Below are 22996 nucleotides of genomic sequence, written 5' to 3'. Positions count from 1 at the left end.
TTTGTTCGGACAATTCGACCACCTGGCTATCCGCGTATTCGTTGCCGCACGCGTTATGTGCTCGCCCATAACGGATATTAAATTCCCTCCTGTCCTCTCCTCCCCCGTCTCCACTTTCTTCTCCTCCTCCTCCTCCTTCTTCTCCTCTTCGTTCTCCAACGCCTCCGCATTATACGGAGAGCATGTATCCCAGTTAATACGGGCACTTTGCCCTGTGATTAAATTCAAATAAACTCTGACCGCCGTCACACGCCCGACGCGAATAACGGATATTTAATATTTGAGTAATGTCGACTAATACCGCGATGATGACTGGTTGCACGCGCGGTTTTATACAAGCCGACGTGACGCGTGGCGCGGCATGGCGTGGCGTGGCATGGCGGTGCAAATGCCTGCTAATGAGTTTCGCGTTAAACTGCGAATGAAGCCCACGTCTCACGTCGCGTTTGTTCGGATTCATCGGCTTAATCGAAAGAACACAAGCTCTTTATCGCTTTAAATGAATTCCCCGATATCGTTCTCCCTATTCCAGCCAACGGAGAGAGAAATTTAAGATAAATAAATCACAGAATAAATCGCACTCTTGTCATATCTCGTGTGGCGCACAATTTTTATCGATTTCTTCACTTCAGCTTCTCTCCGAGAAAGAAAATTTCAATATCAATCACTCTTCATGAAAAGATACAGTGAGATGTGAAAAATAATATGCGCGATATGCGCGTCTCGCGGCGAACTTGAGCGTGAATTTGTTCCGGGAACAAATTGTATATAAAATTGCAAATTTACAAAGATCCCGTTGCCGGTTATCAAGATACATCAGGATCACTCCCATACATCGTGAGATTCGTAAGAAAGTAACGCGATGTGTCGTGCCGTTATGGATATCATTACACCGTAGCCTCCTCTCATCACCGTGATTATCCTGCGTGAAATTTTATTTTCACGCTTTCGAATTTCTCGACGTTTGTAAGTTATGAAACGCGCACGTCGCTAAAGCGACAGAAGCGCGTTCGGAGGGAAACGAACTTCGCGTTTCTTTCCACCTTCATTTCTCGACAATCGCCGGGTATGCAAAACGCGAACAGCGCGAGTGAAACGAATAACTCTCTCGCGCCGGTGTAATTGGACTATGTATCTGCAGCTATCACAATTACGAGCGACGGATTTAAGCCTATCGGGTAACTCGTTACGCCAGCCGGTCGATTTGTCATTAATTTCCTGTCGGACAAGTGGCTGCGCGTACACGATACGGGGAAATCGGATCCGGTTATGCAGCATCGCGCGGCAAGTTGGCCGTGCATCGCTCGAGAATTCTGACTACTCTCGATGATCACTCGCATGAATCATCCCTATTGCCACTCGCAAGACATTTTCTCAACATTTCTCAAAGCGAACGTCGATGCACCGCTCGCTCGCTCTCTCTCTCGCTCTCTCGCTCTCTCTCTCTCTCTCTCTCTCTCTCTCTCTCTCTCTCTCTCTCTCTCTCTCTCTCTCTCTCTCTCTCTCTCTCTCTCTCTCTATTCGCCGATATATTTACGACGCGACGCTGAAATTTACGATGATTGCAATTTTTTACGTGGTCATTGTTTGCTATCATTCGATCGGTAAATATACTATTTGGCGCTACTGGAGTTGCGTTATTACATATTTCCTGAACTTTTATAACTCATTTTATGACATAATACGACATTTAATCTAAACATTGTGATGTCTTTTATCATGCGTTAATCGATATATTTTATGATCTATTCATATTGATATTGAGAAGTTTATTAGAAAAATAAAACGAAAAATTTATAATAAATGTTACTTTCAAGATACATTAATTTTTTATAATTTTTTTCAGATTGTAATTATACATATATATCATTTATACTATTCATATTATACTGAAGAGATGTATAGGCACTATAAAAAACTATATGAAAGGTGTTAAAACATCGTTCGGTCCTGAGAACGTTAAGATAACCGAAAGATTTAGAGATATTTGCGAATTTAGAGATATTTGGGTAAATGGAAATTATATTTCAGGAAAGACGTACGACATTTGTTTCAACCATTTTCCATATCTCGGTCGAGGTCTCAAGATAATCCTGATTTACGACATGGGTCACCCTACATAGGGCAGATAGCATAGCTAACTAGGCTCCACCATCTGGTTTGTCGTAGCAAGCTTATACAGGCGAATGGTCGAATACAAATCCGTCCACGTCGTTAATCAAGTAACTGTATCGTCCACGTGTCATTGACCTGCAAAAGTGTCGCAAATTCGACAAAAAAATTCAACAAATTCGAAGAATAAATGAAAAACCATTGTCCAGTTATATCCGAATAAAAAACAATTTTTACGATGCTTGATTAAATTCGAAAAAAAAAAAAAAAATTGTAGAACTTTATATCTTTTTTCTCCGCAGATATATAAAATATCTGTGATACAAATATGTAAGTTTCTTTCGTCGATAAACCGACTTGTAGCCCACTTTCCGTCGACTCAGTACTTCGAATACTGAGCGTAACTCGAGAACAAAATCTATCGTGGAAACTCGAGAACAGTGTACCAAAAATACAGCGACGATCGAAGTTCCAAAGACATTTTTCAGTCTTATATATACGTGTAGTTTCCACGTTTTATTTTTAGTACACGATTAAATTTCGTAGTTCTTATTCCCAATTTTCCGTTATCGACTTTCTTAAACTTTTACATTATATTACATTAACTTTCCCCTTCTATTTCCATTAAAATTATTTTGTTACTCATTATTTTTATTTTCGGTTCATAATCAAAATCATGAATTTCTTCACAAAACTAGTTTACAAATTCATTTGTTTTATATTACACAAAGAGATAGATATATATTATATTACACAAGACAAAATGTTCCAAAATGTCTTCTCCAAAAAATTCCATTCAAACTATACCATCTTAATAATATACGTATCTATTTATGCTGGCTCGATACATTGTCAGATCCAAGTTCATAAAAAGTTCATCTCAAAACTTAGTCAGTTCAAAACTTAGTTCAAAAGGAGAGGGAAAATGTTTTACATTCCACGAGTTCAATTGAGTAAAATTGAATGAAATCATGGCGGAAGCGCTATTTTATGATCCGTCAATTGCCGCGACTTGTACGAGCGGAAAGTTTGAGGGAACTTGCAGCGGTGCGGTTGCGTAAAGACGACTCGCGGTCGCACGACGCGGAACGGGCGCGACGGCTGCGGAGGTGAATTAGCGACGGACAATTAGGACACGGCTAATTCGGCACGCAGCGGGGAAACATGCGCGTCAGATGCAGAGGCGGAGGCGGATCTGCGTTTCGCGTTCCCATGACTCGCATATCTCACACGTGTCCCCGCAAACTGTAGCCGCGGCTTGCAAGCAAACACGGCTCTCCCGGCGACGGAAAGAACGACGGTCATAATCGCGCGTTCTTGTATCCCGCGCCGCGCGCGGCATGCACGTCACGTAATTCTCAGCGCTGTCTCATTTCTTTCGTTCTATATTATATACGCCACATCAACGTAACAGTGTATGTTCTTTTTCGATGAGCAAGCCATCAGCGATACGAACGTGTGAATTTCTTCCACTCGCTGGAAGTGGAGTGACGCTTTATATTTCTCTCTCTCTCTCTCTCTCTCTCTCTCTCGGAATAAAATTTCGCGAGGTAACTTCGCAGCATAATTCCGAATGTTATTAATAATTTTTTGTGTACACAATTTTGAATATTTTTTTTTTTTTATTACAATTTTGATTAGCGCGAGCAATTTTCCTGCAAAAATAGTTTCGCGATTGTCTGTCGCGCGTGCATGTATTTGCGAAAGATTTTCAAGAAACACAAATAAAAGAAAAATAACACATATGTGCGTAGAGTACGAATATAAATTTGCGCGTCAAACGCGCAGCATATATCCTGTGTAATTTAAGAGAAAAATGTATGCTGAACAATAGAAAAATATTTCAGAGAAATAACGTGAAAGCAAAGAAAATTCTTCTATCATTAAATAACAACTTGTTTTATAACAATATACGTTATTATTAAAAATTTAAATTGATGTCTCGTAAAGTCTACAAAATATGCCGAGAGATAATTAAATAATGTTACAATAGAGAACATATATTATGCAATTAAGTAATACAGATAATAAAAGTTTCAAATGTTGATGAAATTAATTAATTTTAAACGTTAATTTAACCCAATTCTCATTATATATCGGAAATTTACGGTAGTGTAAAATAAATTTATTACAGAAAAGCGTTTAAGAGAGATTATTATGTGACGAACGTGATACTGGTACTCACGGGCAATCAATGTAGCATTTTCGAATTAATCGCAACGTGAACAAATGCGGCCGCGTTTAGTGAATGGACCAATCAGGGGCTTGTTTCTGTATTGCTTTGCCGATCCCCGCCTGCCCTCGTTAACCAATTAAACAATATAATTATAGCTCTACTCATCAAGAGAGCCCCCCCTCTCTCTCTCTCTCTCTCTCTCTCTCTCTCTCTCTCTCTCTTTCTTTCTCTCTCGATACATGATTCACAACGGATGTTGCTAACTCCCCTGCATTTTGCTCCCACGTAAAAGCAAGCCGCGCATCGTTAATTAGGATCGCTGCCGCGAATCGCAGTTATCGATATATACGCGATATAGAAACGAATTCCTTCGTGGATCATTCATGCGATCGTCCGCCGGGCTATAGAACAGAGAGAGGATGATGGATTTTCAATATAGCCATGGATATTCAATTCTGCAGAATATTCCGCACGTTCTGCCGCTCTCGAAATCTATTTTCGCCAAAAATGGAACACAAATTTCACGCTATCCGTATATTCATCGATACAAGCGATGCGACGGCGCGGCGCTACCGTTTTCTATGTGAAAGCAATTTTTGTATCGGCGATGATGCTTGACACTACTCGTCAAGCTATCGTTCTTTTTTTTTTTTCCCGTCAGAATAACCTTATTCACGTTTGATAGAGCCGGCGTCAATCCAAAGCGACTTATTGCTGCATTTGCAGGGTTTAGTGACGAATTGGCTTCGCGAATCGAATATCCAGATCGCGTGATCGTTCACGCATTTGTTTGCGTTTCTAAGATGATTTAAGGGATCGCATTTAATGGATTAATATGCGTTCGAGCGTAACGGCGAGAAATGCACGAACGAAAAATCAGTTTACCTGCTCGTTTAAAGTCTCGCACGATATCTATTTTTCTTTTATCTTTTATTTACTTAATTTGCAACAATCCGCATGATATAATATAACGAAACATAACAGACTACTGTTATCACGCGACATCGAAAAATAGATTATTATTTATTATGTATATTATTATATATTTTATAAGACCGCGAGAAAAATTCGTACGATAAATATGTGAAGGTTCCATCATTTTCCTTTTCTACTTCAAAAAAATACTGCACATCATTTGAAATATTGCATATTAAGATAATACTTGGCTGCATCAAATGAAGAAGAATGATAAAAATGCAGTCAATAAATAGTCGAAAGTATAATCTATCTCGCTCATGATCGCAGGTGCGGTCGCATTTACCTAACGTCGAACTGGCCATCGAACTCCATCAATAATCGTTTATCTCTTTTTGGAGAGTGTGTAATTTCACCTTTGAGTGGATCCGTATGCATAAAGGGCTCGTAAGAGCATCAGCGAATAAATTTTTATGGCTGCAAAAGCCCTCCTTTGAAATGGCAAACGTTTCGTCGTGCGAAGTCATGAAAATTATTACCGTTCGGTTGAAAGACCGAGCGGTAATTGCACTCGCGTAAGACTGCCGACATTTAGAATTGCTTGCACAGCGACGCGTACAGTGAAATGATCGCTTATGTACCTGTCATATCGTCCGTCTTATCGTTGCGCATTCGCAAACAAATTCCCTCCATTTGTACAACATGCGATGCGTATATCGCAAGGCAAACTTAGGCGTTAAATAACTCTTACAGACAGTCGCGAGGACAGTGCATTAACCCTTTCACGATGTTGCACGATGTTTTATGAGTACACGTAAGTATAAATTTATTTTTCGAAGAACAAATTGCGATTCCAAATGTTAAAATAATTTAATCTGAGTAAGATTAACAGGTTTATAAACAACACGTACATATTAATTTGTTATAAACTATAAATTATATAATCATTACACAATCGTTAAAATAAAGTAATTTAGAAACTTTGTTTGAAGTCTTTGTTTCAAAAGTCGTTTTGCTGCTTCAGTAATCTTTGCTCAAATTTTCGATTCAATAATTTTTTTTACATATTTATTCCTTTAAACTGGATTAAAAATTAAAAATTTTACAAAAAAAATATTCATGGAAGAAACTAAATAAATAATTGCATATATTTCACACATGAGGAAAGTTGTCTATTGCGAAAAAGACCAATTAGTGCGATATGCGGGTATCTAAAGAATAATATTCAGCAGCAGATCGGTGTACCGTGCATTTAGTCAGTTTCTATTGCGCATCCTTGTCCTATTTAATTCGACATTCATCGCTTTCCACTGGATGCAATTACACCCTCGCATGGATCCGTATAAAAGGACTGCGAGCTGAATGCGCGTCATTTACGACCGCGTTAAGAGGGCCCCTTTCATGCGGCGAACTGACCGCTCTCGTTCTACATATTCAGGGAGACTCGTGACATATTCGGAAGAATCGAAATTCTCATTGAGGCGTAGACGGTACACTACCGAAACGGTATGCACGGTTTGCATCTCTGAAAGCTGCTCTGAACGCTACAATTTCGTACGCGACGAGAACTTTTGTGAGAACATCTGCCAGGTTATGTATGTGAGTATTAATTCAATAGCGAATCTCTCTCTCCGACTTTCCCCGAGTAAAATATTTTCCAGATTTTCTGGATCGACAAGCTGATATGTATGTTCGGTGCATTCACGACTAATATTACGAATTGTGTGCAAATCGAGTGTATCTCGAAATGAAAGTAAATAAAAATTCCTCGAATACATCGACTTAGATGGAGAGAGGGGAAGAAAGATAGTTCAAGTTCGTCATCCCATTCGTTGGGGTTAATTGACGTGAATAGGTGTTAAGTGATGCTTTCGCGTTTTGGATTACTGTCAGCAAAACCTGCTATAATTATTATTTCTGTCTCTTTTCGCATGATATCACTTGTCTTTTTTGTAAGAAGGAGAATTGGCATGCAAAGTTGTATACTACTTGCAAAATTATTTAATATTCTCGATATAAACAATATATTATTTGAATAATTTATTTGATGATCCGTTTAATGATTGATTATACTCATGGTATAATGATACTACATGTATACGATTGTAATACATGTGTATGCAATATTTAATATTTATAAAGAATCAAATTATTAATAAGTATTACTAATAATTTAATGTTACGTTATCGCATAGTTGATATTACAATTAATATCAATAAGAAAGAACATTCATGTAAATTTCACAGCATTTAATTTCATTTTTTTATCTGCAAAAAATGCTTGCTTTGTCCTAGAATTATCAACAATTGTTTTCTGTCTCGCAGCTATCTTTTTATAAAGCTACTTCACTTCGTCTTATCATTATTGTAATAATCCGTCGATCAAGGTCTATCGTACTAGAGTCAATGCACAGAAACGGAATACTATTAAACAATTTTATCAGTGTTCAAACTAAGGTCAAACGATAGCCATACTTTGATAATTATTATTAATAAGTGTATTTATCTTGTACCATAGGGCAGACAATGACTGCATTTGCGATAAAACGGGATTCCATCCTAAAGAATTGCTTCACATTGTTTCGAGTCGTCTCCGCTTCTATCTGCATTAACGTTTTATCTTCGGCCGTTTTCAGCTCTCTGCGAAAATTTTTCTTCGCGGACGAACGACCTGCTCTATATTTTCGCTAGTTCCCTCGGAAATTACGATAAAATCTTTTTAAGATCGTGCTACCACCCGATTGCTTTTATATCTCCAACAATTCTTCATTCACATACAGAACGACCCAGAGACCTCGATCTTCATTTTAATGTTATTTGATAGATTTCAAGCTAACTTCTTAAAAAAGATTTATAAAAGAGATATCTTATTCGTAGCAATTTGTTAAAATATTTGTTATTATAACATTAAATATTTTTATAATTAAAGCTTGAATAAAATTGGTGAATTTGCTAGATGATTATATAAATTTTTAATTTTTAACTAATATATCTATTAGTTAATATTATTAATCAATATATATTATTACTCAATATATATTATTATTTCTAAAACATTGTTTGCTTAAAGATGTTGCAAAAGTAGAGTGAATCAAAAGTGAAGATATAGCCTGCTTAACATCTCTTGGAAATCAGGACATCACAATTGTGCAACCTAAATAGTGCTAAAACAACTTTTATTTGACTTTAATTATGTTATAAAATTTATAAAAACTATCTCTTTTTTTTAAATTTTAACAAAAGAATTCGAAAGCAAAGCAGTTTCAAATTTCAACATAAAAATGACGATAACTCAAAGACAATGCATTTTCGAACCTATTCATAACAACTTTCTTTTTTGCTCTCCATTTATCTTTTGAGTGACTTCGACTTACACAATACATTACAGAGTACATTAAGTTTTAACTTAATCTTTGTATACTTGTTATGATATTTTTTCAAACAAATACCTTTTTTGTAAATTTTATGATTTTCGAGAAAAGAAAAGATTAAAACTGAAAGGGAAAAAAATTTTTGACCTACCGTTTTCGTACCGTTATCGTCGAGAGAATAGTGAAAACGGAAACGTTCCAATATTTATTTTCTCTTAGCTTGATACGCTAGTTCACCCTCAATTCTTCTTTCGACCAAAAAAACCCATTCTGTCCCAAATAAAAAATATTACGTTTTATTCACATTTTATTTTTGTTTTCGAGATTCATCATCTTGCAAGACAGCAGATTCCTGTTTCCGTTTTCTCTTTTTCCCCTTTTGGACGCCTCGTAGAAGCCATGAGGACACAGAACAGTTGTAGCTCAGATGTAATTCGGGGGTTTACACTTGGCAAGAAATAAATCTGTTGATTGAGGAAAAAATAAAGTACCTGATAGTTCAGTTTTTTTCCGAATATAATTCTCTTAATTAAGATATTTTAAAACAATAACATATCGAATAATACAGTATTTTTAATCGATTTTTAATTGAAAATTTTATTTACACACAATTTTTTTAAAAATTTTAGCATTCGAGTGAGGATAACGCTAAAACGTTAAAAACAAATTAAAGTGTGTTAAGAATAAAACTAAATAGTTCCTTCTTCTTTGGTAAATACTGCGAATAAACAAGATTCGTCATGGAGGCAAACAAAATTATCATCGGCTATAAATTATAATCTACAGATATTTACATTATTATTGCAAATTCATTTTCGTTGCATCACGTTTTTATGCGTACGCGAGTATCGATGTGACTTCGACGAAACGATGAATTTGCAATGGAAATACACTTCCAATTGAAAGTGCCACGGAGTATTTCTAAGAATCTCTGAATACGCCGATGTGCGTCGATATTTCTGAAATCATGCAGGCGGCTGGCCCGAATGTTTTCTTATTTCTGTAAATAACACGTTCCTTCTCTTTCTCCCTCAGTCGCTTTTTCGCTCTTCTCTTCGACTCTCCTATTAATTCCCGTTTCTGTCCACTGGTGCGCATCAACGAGTGCAGACTCGCTAATGAGATGAATGAAGTAATAAGAATTCCTCGCCGTCGTCAGTCTCCGCTGAGACGTCCAATACGAAAAACATCATAGCTCGCCATAATGTACACGGCAAAAAGCGAATCTCCATAACTGCACTCGCGATTTCAATTACTCGTCGCTTCTTCCATACGACAAGAAATTCAGCGGTAAATGATACCTCATCTTGCGAGCATAATAAATATTCGAGACTAAAAAAAATTAAACAAAAATTGAAAACCTTCTTGCCGTATTATTTCGTCGTTTTCTTTTATTTATCATTCATTATATTCTGTCACTTTTTAACTGTCACTTTTTAACGTGCGCAAATCGTTGTGTATTTACTTGCTACCGATTATTACAATTTGGCTGTTTAATCGACGACCATAGCATTCGTTATTTAATGGCATAGATTTGATGCTTGGCATGTATTTTGGCGTAGATTATAATGAATTTGGTTGCAGATTAGAACATATTTCGACCAATATTGATATTTCATCCCGCGCACACCTAAAATTGATTACGACAAAATTGATAGTCGAGACCGACGAATCGTGTTTATTCCGTTAACAAGCGCCGCTCTGCGCATACGTAATAATGCCGTTGTTACCCATTACCGGACGGCTTTTACATAATATAAATGCGGTAATCCCGACCGCAAAACCTGCGCTCACGCAAGAACGATGGATTCATATCTGGTTTACCGATTAGTGTGTGCCGCACTTAATGATAACGCGGACGGATCAATTCATCGCGGACACGTCGCCCATCACCGATTGATTCTCTGTCGATTCTCAGTTTGCGCGTATAATAAAACAAATTCATTCCTCATTAAGTCGAAAAGGAAAAGCGTGGGTTGCTTCATCTCCTGATGACGCTATCCGCGGGATACTTTAAGTCGGATAACGTATCTCATTTCGGCGCTGACGTATCATTCATTTCCTTTTCCTCGGAGAATTTATGACAGATATATTCATTGTACTTAATAGACTTTTACATTTATGAAGTTATAATGAACAGTTAATTAAGGCAACGCAGAAAATAGCAGATTGAAAATCATTAAAAATAAAAAATTAATTAAACTGGAATTTTTGAAGAAATTAAGTAATTAATTTTAGAATATATTTCGTTAAAAAATATCTTATTCAAAAATATATGTGTAAAAAATCTATTTATATTTATGTAATTATTAATAACACTATTAGAATTTTTAGTTTTTATATATATATATATATATATATATATATATATATATATCTTGTCATAATCAGAAATTAAAAATTCAGTAATATTTTTACGATTTTGTTTTAATAATAATTAAATGTTCTTTGCATTTATGTCTCAATTGATATTGCAATTTGTCAAAGATATACAAAAATATCCAGCAAGGCACGTGTAAATTCTGCCACACCCTTGATCGATCAAGAATTAAAGGGTGCATACTAGCTGAAGGTCAGGGGACGCAATAAAAGTGAGCGGGACCGCACGTTTCATTTTCCACATTTCCAGAGAATAGCTGGACGGCGCATATTCGAACTATGCAACCAGAGGCACACCCTCGCCTCGGGCCGATAAGTTTTTAATTACATCATAATTGAAAATGTAATTATATGACGATTAACGGAGCGCGAGCAAGTGACGACGGCATCTCTGACGACGAGTAATTGAGGCGTCGAAAATGTTGCACCAACGAAGATCGTACAAACTCGAACACTGGCGTGACAAAAATATAATTAAAATAAAATTATATATTAAATACTGACAAAGTATCTTTTAAATAATTAATAATAATAATTAATAAATAATAAATAACAAATATTCTGTATAATTTAATAATTTATATAAATATTATTCCATAATTCTATATAATTATAATTCCATACAATTCGCTAAAATTGAAGAAAATTATCCGAAAAATTATCTGAAAAGTTAATTGTTGCCCGAGAAACAATTGTGAAATAACATGTAACCATTTCCTGCATTATAACAGATTCGATATCCGATAAAGACAAAAATGAATTTTCTGCGAAATTTTAATCGAGACTCACGATCCGATCGCAACGCAAAGAATGCGTAAACAAATGCGGCAGGATGAGGATAACCAAGAAATTCCAATGAGCGGTTTGGCGATTAGTTGCGAGCATGAAATCCATTTTGAAGTCAATCTCGCATTGGCAAATTCATACGTTCGCTCCCGAGAAAATCCCTGTCGAGAGAATTCCGCGAGAAAGCGTCGAAAACACGAGCGCGTGAAACTTTTCAATTATACGTTAATTGAAAACGAGATTACCGAGCGGTTAGTAAATCGCCGTGACACCCGGGGAAGATGAATCGCTGCATCTTCCACGGAATTTCGTTAACGATCGCGGGATGAAAACGTAAGCGAGGACGCCGCGAGAAAAGTTCCCTTGTTCGATAACTCATCAGACATCGACCGGACGTCGAACGATGGTTTTTCGATAACAGAGACCCAGTGATCTTTAACAGAGGCGATATTGCCGATGGTGAACATTTTTATTCCGCTCTCATTTGAATCGTCGGACAATCATTTTTGTCTCGAGGGATATGCGAGGCGATTTTATTATTCGGCAACCGCGATAAAAAGAAAGAATTGACGCGAGTCTGTATGTTAATTAATATTTGTCTCGTATTGATAAAAATCGTATCGAAAAAAAAAAATAGCTAAAAGGAGTGAAAAATTAAAAGTCTCTTTCTTAATCACATCTACGTGACACAAAATATTTCAAAAGATACATATACATTCATTTTAAGATAAGAAAGGACTTGAATTAATTATGTTTTATTAAATGCATGTAAAATAAAAGCACTTTTCCTTTTTGAGAAAATGTAAATATTGCAAATGCTATATTTTGCAAAGAAAGATCAACGCTTTTCCTTATTATTGGAAATATTGGTGTAAATGGATATTTCTCAATTGCAAGATTGTTAGCCGTTTGGGCGAGATTTATTCGACGAAGAGCTAGTCGTTCTAGCGTTAATATACTCCGTTTATTTTGGGTGTTCACCAGATCCATTCTTGACCGCCCCTGCACGCCCCCGAAGTAAATGTGGTATGCAGTTAAACGCTTCGCGAATTTAAGCGAGAGCACGAACAAAGTTCTAAGATCTACATGCAAACCTGCAATTAACATTCTGGGAACAATTATTTCCAATTAATTTTGCCCACTCGCATGGAGATCAATTATATTTTAATTCATTCCCTTAGGTACACGCGAGTTTTAATAAGTTTCATAAAACAAACATAGTATAGTAATCTTCAAATGATATTTAAGATATTAATGTCAAAGGAGAATTATGAATTATATAAATTTAGTTTGAGACTAGAAATAGCAGAAGAGGAAACTCGCATAAATTATTGTGTTTCCATCGTCGCGAATAAACACGGAAATTATTTCGAAGCGTCCGCAACATTTAAAATTAAGCACGCCGAAATTGCATCAACATATCGCGATCTATTCTTTCTTTCAAGCAAGAAGCATCGGATTTCCTTTTTCTTCTTCAAACACTTAATTATCCACATACTTGTTTGAAATAACACTAGACGCTACCTCGGAATCCTGAATAATTAAGGCTCGTGCCGGATTCTCGATCAATTTCTCGAACTTGTTGTTGAAGATGGCAGAGATATCCGTGGCGCGCGCGCGTATCTCTCGAAGGGCGAAGTTCACGATCGGGGCGGAACGCACGATCGCGTCGAAGGGAAAGTTAAATGCCCGCATGTGTTCAGGACGCGTAGTACGTCGCTGAGAGCAGGGGCGATGACACACGCCCAATATAAAATGCACGGGTGTGTGGGTATGTGTACGCTCACGCTCACGCACGCGCGTGCACACGCGTGCGCGCGTGCGGAGATTACGCGATGACTCGTCGAGGTTGCCCCCCCCGTTCGGTCGGCGCCTCTCCGATAATTTGGGGTCCGAATCGCCGGAGTAAGTATCGATCTTACGAGAAGTTACCGAGGAAACTCTGACCGACACGTGACTCATTTGTTCTTTCCCTACGATAATTCCCTTACAAGACGAAGAGACCCTTAAAAAGACGCCAGTCAGAATCGAACCGAAGAGAGCGATTAAACATGTTCGTGTCAGAAACATGTCTAAAGAGCGATTAGACATGTTTCTGGCATGTAAGCCTCATCCTTGAACGTAAATGTTGTAAAAATGAAGGAAATAACGAGATAATTAATTTAACTCTTCGCAAACGAGAATATTATATTAAATTACAAAATTAAATTCCAACGACTAAATATGATAAAAGATTTTCTGCTTCTCTCTTCTTCCTTTTTGTCTCGTATTCATTTTATCGTGCGACGCGTACTTTTAAGTGCTCGAAGAAAGATTAATTATACCAATACAGCGCGCAGGTATAATTTTACTTCTTTCCAGTTGAAAACCTGATATTTATTGCGGCTATCGCTGTTAAACCTCGTGATAAAATAGTGTTTCATTATGTAACACGTTGCACTCTTTCTAATGAGCGCCTCGATATTGCGTTGTTAATTATTTACCCCGGCTTTTAAATACACAATGCAATTTAATATCGTACCAACTGATTGCAATAGCAACCAGTTATATATTATAGCACCAGCGGTAATCGTTACGAACAACAATGTAAATATATGTACGAAATAAACGCGCTTGTTTCATCGCAAAACAATTACACAAAAATGCTTTTCTAAAAAGACCATGCGTGATAAATCGCATATTATAATATCCGGCCGACAATATTCTCGCAGACGAATGCGGAAATTATTCACACGATGCATAGCGTATATTAATTCCTCGGGCGATCTTCCCGGAACGGCGTGGCGGTTCAAGCACTTAATGAGGCCCGTTTAACTGTTCTCGCATTAATGTACGTTCTAAAGTTCAGGCCGAGATACATATCTGTGATCTTGGCGTTCGTAATAAATCATTCAACGCGTCTATTTTCAGTTCTGATTTGACGTTCTTTTTGAGGGACTCGTGCCGCACGCGCGTACTTTGTTTCCCATTCAAGAGCTTTGGATACGAGCTAATAAATTTGAATTGGAAGAAAAAAGAATTCGGCTACATGGCTTTAACACACCGATGAAAAAGAAAAAGCTGCAATTAATAAAAATATCAAAAAGTAGAGAATGTTCTATGCAACATTACGCAATATATCTCGCAATATATCATTAAGAACTTTCGATGCAAGCTAATAAATTTAAATTGGAAGAAGAAAGATTCGGATACGCAGCCTTACAATGCTGATGGAAAAGAGAGATGATAAGCTGCAATTAATGAGAATGTAGAGAGTGTTCTATGCACATTACGCAATATCGTTAGAAACTCTGAATGCAAGTTAAAAGTTAAACTCTGAAAATAAATTTTGAATTGGAAGAAAAACATTACATAATATCTCGTTAAGAGAGCTTTAAATACTAATAAATTTGAATTAAAAAAAAAAAAAAGATTCGGATATACAGCCTTAACATGCCGATGGAAAAGAAAGACGATATGCTGCAATTAATAAAAATATCAAAAGGTAGGGAGTCCTATATATATCACGTAATATCTCGTTAAGAACTTCTGATTGAAGTGTTAACTTCTACGGTACTCGAATCTCGATTCAGCAGAAGTTGCAAGAATACAAAAATATCTTTATATTTAGCTCCCGCACAGCTTACCGTGAATATATTTGCGTCGCGGAGAGAAATGAATACGACTCGATCGATTTGCGAGGGAGCTTGCTTGAGGGAATTTCTCCGAGTTCCCGGTATTGATCTTCGCTACCATAAACTTAGGTTACTGCGACCCTTAAGGATAATGGAGAAAATGTGTACTCTCGAAAACTTCGAATCAACTTAATATTTAGTTATGGTTGAAATGTCCAAAGTCGTAAAAATCGATCTCTACGTTCGTTTACGTAATTCACGGAAAGTAAGTTTTGTACCCGCATTTTATAATATGCAAACATCAAATTACTTGTCGAGAGAATATCCAGCAGCATAATTTATCTTTATTTCAGAAAGATTGAAAAATTTATTTGCTCAAAACGCCAACGTAGAATGGACGTGTACATTAACGCGGCTTTATACATAATTCTGAAAGTTTAGACTGCGAAAAGTCGAATCGCAACAGAATATTCATTTTACACGGTATTTATTTTGCAGTAATGTAAATTTCCGTGAAAAATCTGACGAAAATAAAGATTACCCCGTCGTATTTTAAATTCGGCGAATTATTTCTTTCGCTTGCCGTATAATAAACCCATGTTCTTTTTCCTTACCCTCTGCTCCGTAATTTCGTCTAATTTCGTCTAATTGCACGTGTACGCACGGTGCTTTTATTCCCAGCGTGTTTCTCGCGTCGTGAGTAATTCAGCGCCGGCAAATCCGGCGATCGCGAAATCCGTTTTGCGGCGGAATGGCATGCTGCAAGTTTAAGAACGTCGCGTCTGCGTCTGGCGTATTAAGGCGTTGCACGCTCGCGCTCGCGGAAATCGCTGTTTCGGAAACTGCGAGAGATCGATCCGAGAGTCTGCATTTCACGAGTGAGATTTCCGTAGGAAATACGATATATGCGTACCGCGGCTTTATATCGGAAATCCCGAAGGCGCGCAAAAATATTACGTGCGTCTTCGACGGTCGCGCTACGAGATGCCGCGACACAAAAGCGATACGCGTATCATTTTTTACAAGAGGATTATGTCGAGACATTGGACGCGATATCGAATATTACGATGTATACGTAATCTCAAAACTAAATGTCTCGCTAAATTGAAATAAAATTGCACATCACCGTGATAAATATGTATCTCTGCGTATACATATATTTTATGTACTTTAACGGAATTAAATCAAAAAAGGATTTATACACAAACGAACATTCATAAAAGTAATATAATCCAAATAAATTTTTTGCTAAAAATCACTTGATCACAACATTTCAATAAAAAATACACGAATAATTTAACATTTTATTTGTCATAATTAATTACTTTAATTTGTAATGAAATTAACTCGTGATTTTAGAAGAAAAATCATAGCTTCATAGCGTAATGCATATTTGATTATCGATTATTTTTTACATAAACTTTATTTCGCTGATGTTATTTCATTCGCAGCTCTATTATTTGCGTATTCATGCATGCACGGCCATTTCGGCGAGTAAATAAAATAATTACAAATTTAATAAATGCCTGCTGTACGTGCTTACCGCACGTGTACTACTTCGTAGCCATCGTAAGCGAGTTATACATTAAATGTCGGTCCGACTTGGACATGGCTCGTTTTGCCGCAGATCGAGCACCATAAATCAACAAAATCGTATAATTTGCACCTAACATCCGAATGCGCTTGTAATCTATCTCGCATCTCCGGGTTACGAGCAAATAGAGCCGAGAGTGTGTGACGGATATCTCGTGATCAAGGATCGTCGTAATACGCGGGATACGAGTCGAGCGGCTCCTTTCGTCATGTGTCACGATCCAAGGATACGTTCCGGACGATTTGCGGAGATTGAATGAGAATTCGCGGAGGGAGGACCCGTTGGCGTTCGGAATTTGCGCTACATTTGCACGTACGCTACGTCGTATACATGTAAGTCAAATGCAGCGGTGCAGCGATTCTCAATCTCGCGCCACCGCGTCTCTCGTCAGAGAAACGCGACTCTAAATCTGCTCGTTGCGGACATTAACTTTCATTTTTCAACACCAAACACGTTTTCAATTGCGTTTGAAACACATTAATTTAACATTAAATATCAGATATCGCATAACATCTATGCTTAATTAATAGCACGTAATGGCGTAGCATTAAAATATGACAAGCCACTAAACAAATATATAATTCCCCGCATCGCCAGATAATATATGACATCCATTTATAAATTTTATGAATATAAAGATAAATGAATGTAAAAAAGCTGTTGATGGTGTATAAAAGACATTTTATCTATACATATCTCTACACATTTCTTCCAGATATCGTTCTTAAATATCAATACTAAAAATACCATTCTTAAATATTATCTCAAGAGTTATTCCCAAGAGTTCAATTTTGCATGTACCGATACGTACATATAAGATATGTTTTTATGATTGGATGAATAAAATGGAGAAGCACTGATACGAGACGCATATACTCCGGTGTATCGGAGAGTTCCACGTGTACCGTATGCATCGGTACGTAATACGAAACTCGACTGTCGCGATCGATTGATATCGATAACGTACTTGAGTCCCGAGGTTAAAAGGACTTTCGAGTCTACGTGAGGACCGCCAAGATTCGCCTCTGCATCTCGAGAGCGGTGTATGTACAGCTGGAGTAGGTTTATGGGCGACAGCGATCCTATATCATAACAACGGTAAAGGTTTGACGGCGTTTTCCCCAAAGCATTTCAGTAATCGATTTGTTGTTGTAAAAAAAAAAAAAAAAAACTTTTCATATAAATAACTATGTTACTGTATATCCGAGTAATTTTTTAATATACGTGCGACTCATATTAAATATACAATTATTTTTTTGAATATGAACAATTATCTTGTTAATTTAAACAAGTTTTGTATGAGTAAAATATTATACGTGTTGAAAGCATCTTTTTAATAAAGATATTACCTTTTTCAGATTGTGCATCGCGAATTAGTCTGAACGCTAATGTTCGCTGGCGCAATGAAATTTGCATGCTAAGTTCTCTGTTCTGTTGTCATCATTAGCATCTTCCAGCCGAGTGTAATGATTACAAACACGAAAGCGTGTGGAGGAGTGGTAATCTACAACAGTATTAATTAAACTTACTTACACTACGTGTATTACCACGCGTCATTGTAAACGTTCTCCAATGCCATCGCGCTATAATTACTTTTAAGCATGGCTTGTCATGCTATATAAAAATAAATGTTATTCGCATGATAATGTGACATTATCTATATTTCTGGGTTACAATCCTCCATAAGGACGTTTGCGAAAGCGAGTTTGCAAAGTAATCTTGTAATGAGAAGATATAAGAAGATATGAGAAGATATTCTCGGAATACATAACTACATATGAGATTAGCGTATAATCAGATATTCCCGACATTTTAAATTAATACACGTGATAGTATATTTCTTCTGATTTTTATTCATATTTAATGTTTTGCAATCTTATCCTTAGAAATTTTTAAATAAAACAGAAACACGAGGGCAATGAGAAATTTAATTACATTCTCTAAAAATATATATTTTCCGAAATTTAATTCTTCCACTTCCTCTTTTCCGTCTTCGTTTCTTGTTACTATAAAAAAGTCTTTATTAATATTCGATAAATTGTTGAAAGACTTGAAAAAAGAACCAGGACCGGATATCATTAGAGTGATTCCGTGCCAGTTAGTGATAAGGATCGACGTCTGCTTTTCCATTTCCTCCAGGCATTTTCTCTCCCCAGTCTCTTCCTTCAGGCCTCTCTCTTTCCATTCTATATAAAGACGTGTAGTCTTTCGCCTAGAATAGATCGGTCTTTCCCTTTCCTTTTATCTTAAGCGAGGCAGTCACCTTTTTCCTCCCGAAATTCGGTTTTGATCGTGCACAATGCGCTACCTTATAAATAATTTATTCCGCATGATTCATCCTCGAAAGCACGATCTTCCCGGCGACGTCGCTCACGTGGATGTTGTTGGCCATTGGGACACGTTCAGCGACGTTCATCGTTCGTAACTCACTAGTTTAGGGACCATTGTTAGAGACACGCGCGGTACAATGCAGCCAGGAGCACAGAGACGCGGTGAACGTACGCTGAACGGAAACGTTGCGGCCTTATATACGTAGCATTGTTGTCGAATTATGGCTTTATCATCAACAAGCCGGATGTCCGGTTACTCTTCAAATATCCCACTAAACGAACAAGTTATCCGAATTTCAATATTATATCCGTACATCATCTCGCGATTGCTTGAGCGAATATTTTATCTTCTATTTCGATTCACATCTTACCTCAAATATTACACACAACAAACGGTTGGATGCAAACAGTGCAAAAGATGAAAAAAATTAAAAAGAGAAAGAGAAAGAGAGAGAGAGAGAGAGAGAGAGAGAGAGAGAGAGAGAGAGAGATGCTAATGCAAATGCCGCAAGCTTTTTAATTTTTAATTCACGATTTCTGTGATATTTCTGTGATAATAAAAAACATAAAAGTTTCACGGTTGTTTCTGAGAATGATAAAAAAACACGATATCGAAATTCATCATGCGATACGTTAGCAAATAATAATCATAAAAATAACATTCATATTTTCCGTTCTCCAAAGTTTGTTTGTTACAAAAACTCCCGTGCATACAAATGTATCGTATGTATGTAATTTGTCATGAAATTACACATTCGACTGAATCTCGAAAAGAATCTGAGAGAATACATTTTATTATTATTCTTCGTTGTTATAAATGCATGGAATTATCACCGAAATTGTTGATTTATTTTTTATAGATGGTAGAACTTATACTTCCATGATCCTTGTATGATAAGTATATACTGAACGCATTGCAAATTTTATCATGGTATACAAAAGAAAAAAAAATATATTAAAACGCTTTTTGAATATTTCATGATAAACGTAGAATGTCGGTCTCTTGACGAGAAACAGAGGCTTCCTTTCTAGCTGATAGGAAAGCTGATAGGAAAGCTTTGAAATCGTTCGTGACAAAGAAGTGGTTGACCCGGATAGACGCTTGAGCCACGGTAATTTGAGGAACATAAGTCGTTGTGAAACATTGGTCGGTATAATACTGGGAAACCCTTCTATTTCCATCGGACATCGCTGTCGACGTCCACGACAAAATGTCCGATGATAGTTCGCGCGGTCGATTATCGTACACGACACGGTATATTAAGTGAATAATCCCTCGGCACACGTTCGTAATTCCCTCATCTATCGAAAATGCACCCGATGTACGTATATCCTGTTATCTTGTTCGCGTTTAATGCCGCGTGTAGTCCATAGTGGCAAAGTGAAACGAGTGGATCAGCTCGTAGAACTGCAAACAATACGTTTCAATATTCCAAATCGAAATGGTGATTGTGAACTCCGCATTGGCGGTTCTCACGGTCTTAATCGAGGGCTTAAAACTTTATGAGCTTGTCTGTACGCGAGTTAAATGCATATACGAGATTAAATATGTATTTAGAAGTTTATTAGAAAATTACGATGCTTTTCAAGCGGTGCATTTGTACCGATTATAATTGGAACAATAAAAAAGAAATGAATAATAATTTCAGTAATAATACCATGATTTTACGTAACAATAAAGAATAATTATAAAATATAATTTAAGGATAGAGTTAATCGCTTCTGACTTTTGAGTTTTATAACGTGACATTTTTGCAACCATCTGTTAGATCAAATTACATAGCGTGCTATCGTGTCATCGAGCGATCGCGTTGTCGACCAATATCATAAGTTTCACACGGAAGATGTGCAAATGTGATCATCAAATAGCAGGACCGGATATGTTTCCTGGGAAAAAGCATCAGGGAGAGAGAGACTCGAGGCAATTTTATTGGGACGATAAAATATACGCGCCGGTCGCGCGCCGTATTCGTCCGGCGATGGAAAGTCGATAAACCGTCGACGGAGGCAACGAACTTGATGTGAGTCATCATCGTCTAAGTGCCTAACGAAACACGAGGCACTAACGCCCGCTAAATCGAGCACCTTCGTCTGGCAGAATACCGCTTTCATTCAGCCGTGCCTCGTCATTAAGAGGCGCGCCGTCGTAAAAAAAAATGGCTCGCGGTTGCCAAAACGCTACGTCAAATACGAATCCTCTTATGCGTGAGGAAATATATCGGGATGTCCCACTTCGAACTGACCAATCGCTAATAGCCTCGGTAATCTTGTAATTTTGTAATTTTGTAATTCTGTAAGGTGCATAGCCGCGCCATTAAATTACGTGCGCGGCGCGCCTTTGATATTTTTTTATGACGCCCTTTGTTTCGCGACATGCAAAATCAACCGTAAAGTCGTCGCAAAGAGTACCCTCTGTACTCGTTTCACCATTTCAAGTTTGCAATTTAATTAACCGCTCGCGAACGAACCGTGGAATTGTGCGCCGAGCCCCGAGCGTGTCTTCGAGATTTCATTTCCTATCGTAATAAAACTCAATCCGACGACGAAAGTAACTTACCGCGAAAAAAAAGGGTCGCAAGAGTGGACGCGCTTTTTACCGATAACTCGCGGTGATAGAGCGCGTTGATTGACAGAACGGTAAATCGAAAACATCCTCGCCGGCGTAGCACTTGGCTCGGTCGATCTAGCTGGGTGCTCGATGAAGTTGCCGAATCTATTCGAGACGTCGTTCGACATGGGAAAATAAACATTCATGAGAGAAATGAAGAGAATCGAAACGAGGGAAGAAACGAGTAGCACTTAGCTCGAAGTAGTACAGCGAGTACCGAGTAATCAGCATTAAGTCAAGAAAGCAGAAAACCGGGGAAATTGCAATAGTGCTTCAAGCGTCATGCAAATTTATTTCTGCAATTTCTTATGCTTTCATATCCCCGGCTGTTAGTGGAATTTTGAAATGGAGCGAAACATCCCTTTTACACTTTTGACCACTCCGCTTGGATGTCGAAATGCTCGAACGTTCGGAAAAAAAATTTCAAATTTCATTCGACGTTTTTAATATCTTTAATATCACGCGTGTCATGTAGTTTGATAGAAAATTGATCGATGCTCGGAATTACTCTGTATGTATTGATTTGTGGCCGTGCGCATCTGCAGATGAGATCTTAAAAATTCAGTGGGATAGAGTTTTGCCAGTAGCTCGATTCTTTTTTCTTTTTTCTTTTTTTTTTTTTCAGAGTTTCGTTAAAGCGCGAACGAACACGAGAGATAGATTGAAGTTGTTTTGGGAAGAACGACTCCCTCGAGATCTCTTTTCGTACTTTATATATGGCAGAGCCAGGAGGCCGTCCGTGTTATTTCAGCCGACTGCCCGAGCGAATTGCCCGGGGCTCGGAAAGCCAGGGAAATGAAGAAATTGACTTCGATATACTCTTCAATTGACGGCACGAAGGGCAATGCCGCCGGATGTGAACACTGCACGTCGCCAAAGAGATAGCTTGCGCAACGCGAGAGTAACACAGGAAACTAATTGTTTGATTAGATATATCGTCGCGCATAGATATGCTTTTGAAAGTAACGGAAACATTTCCAACTGCGAAAACGTAATAATGATTAGAACGTGTTGTAGGAAGAATTCATTAATCATTTCAAGTTGTTTTTTACAGACTGTGAGACAGATTTCGAAATCTGGATATAAAGAAATCGATCGCTTGTATATAATG

At 37.4% G+C, this 22996-nt stretch overlaps 1 protein-coding gene across 3 annotated transcripts in view; it reads right to left on the bottom strand.

Moving 5' to 3' along the window:
- Meltrin (disintegrin and metalloproteinase domain-containing protein meltrin) overlaps window positions 1-22996 on the bottom strand; it is an 82015-nt gene that overhangs the window by 36112 nt on the left and 22907 nt on the right. The window contains exon 2 of one of the 3 annotated variants that reach the window (XM_089081155.1): window positions 18297-18451. The exons of the other annotated variants lie outside the window; for them this stretch is intronic. Within the exon in view, the coding sequence (XP_088937281.1) occupies window positions 18297-18363 (67 nt within the window). The 5' untranslated portion in view covers window positions 18364-18451. The remainder of the gene's footprint in view (window positions 1-18296; window positions 18452-22996) is intronic. 3 annotated transcript variants of the gene reach the window in all.

This window comes from Pogonomyrmex barbatus, unplaced genomic scaffold (assembly GCF_055798465.1).
Source record: "Pogonomyrmex barbatus isolate J1 unplaced genomic scaffold, ASM5579846v1 scaffold1, whole genome shotgun sequence".
NCBI classification, from domain to species: Eukaryota; Metazoa; Arthropoda; class Insecta; order Hymenoptera; family Formicidae; genus Pogonomyrmex; species Pogonomyrmex barbatus.
This window is presented reverse-complemented; position numbering and strand designations above follow the sequence as displayed.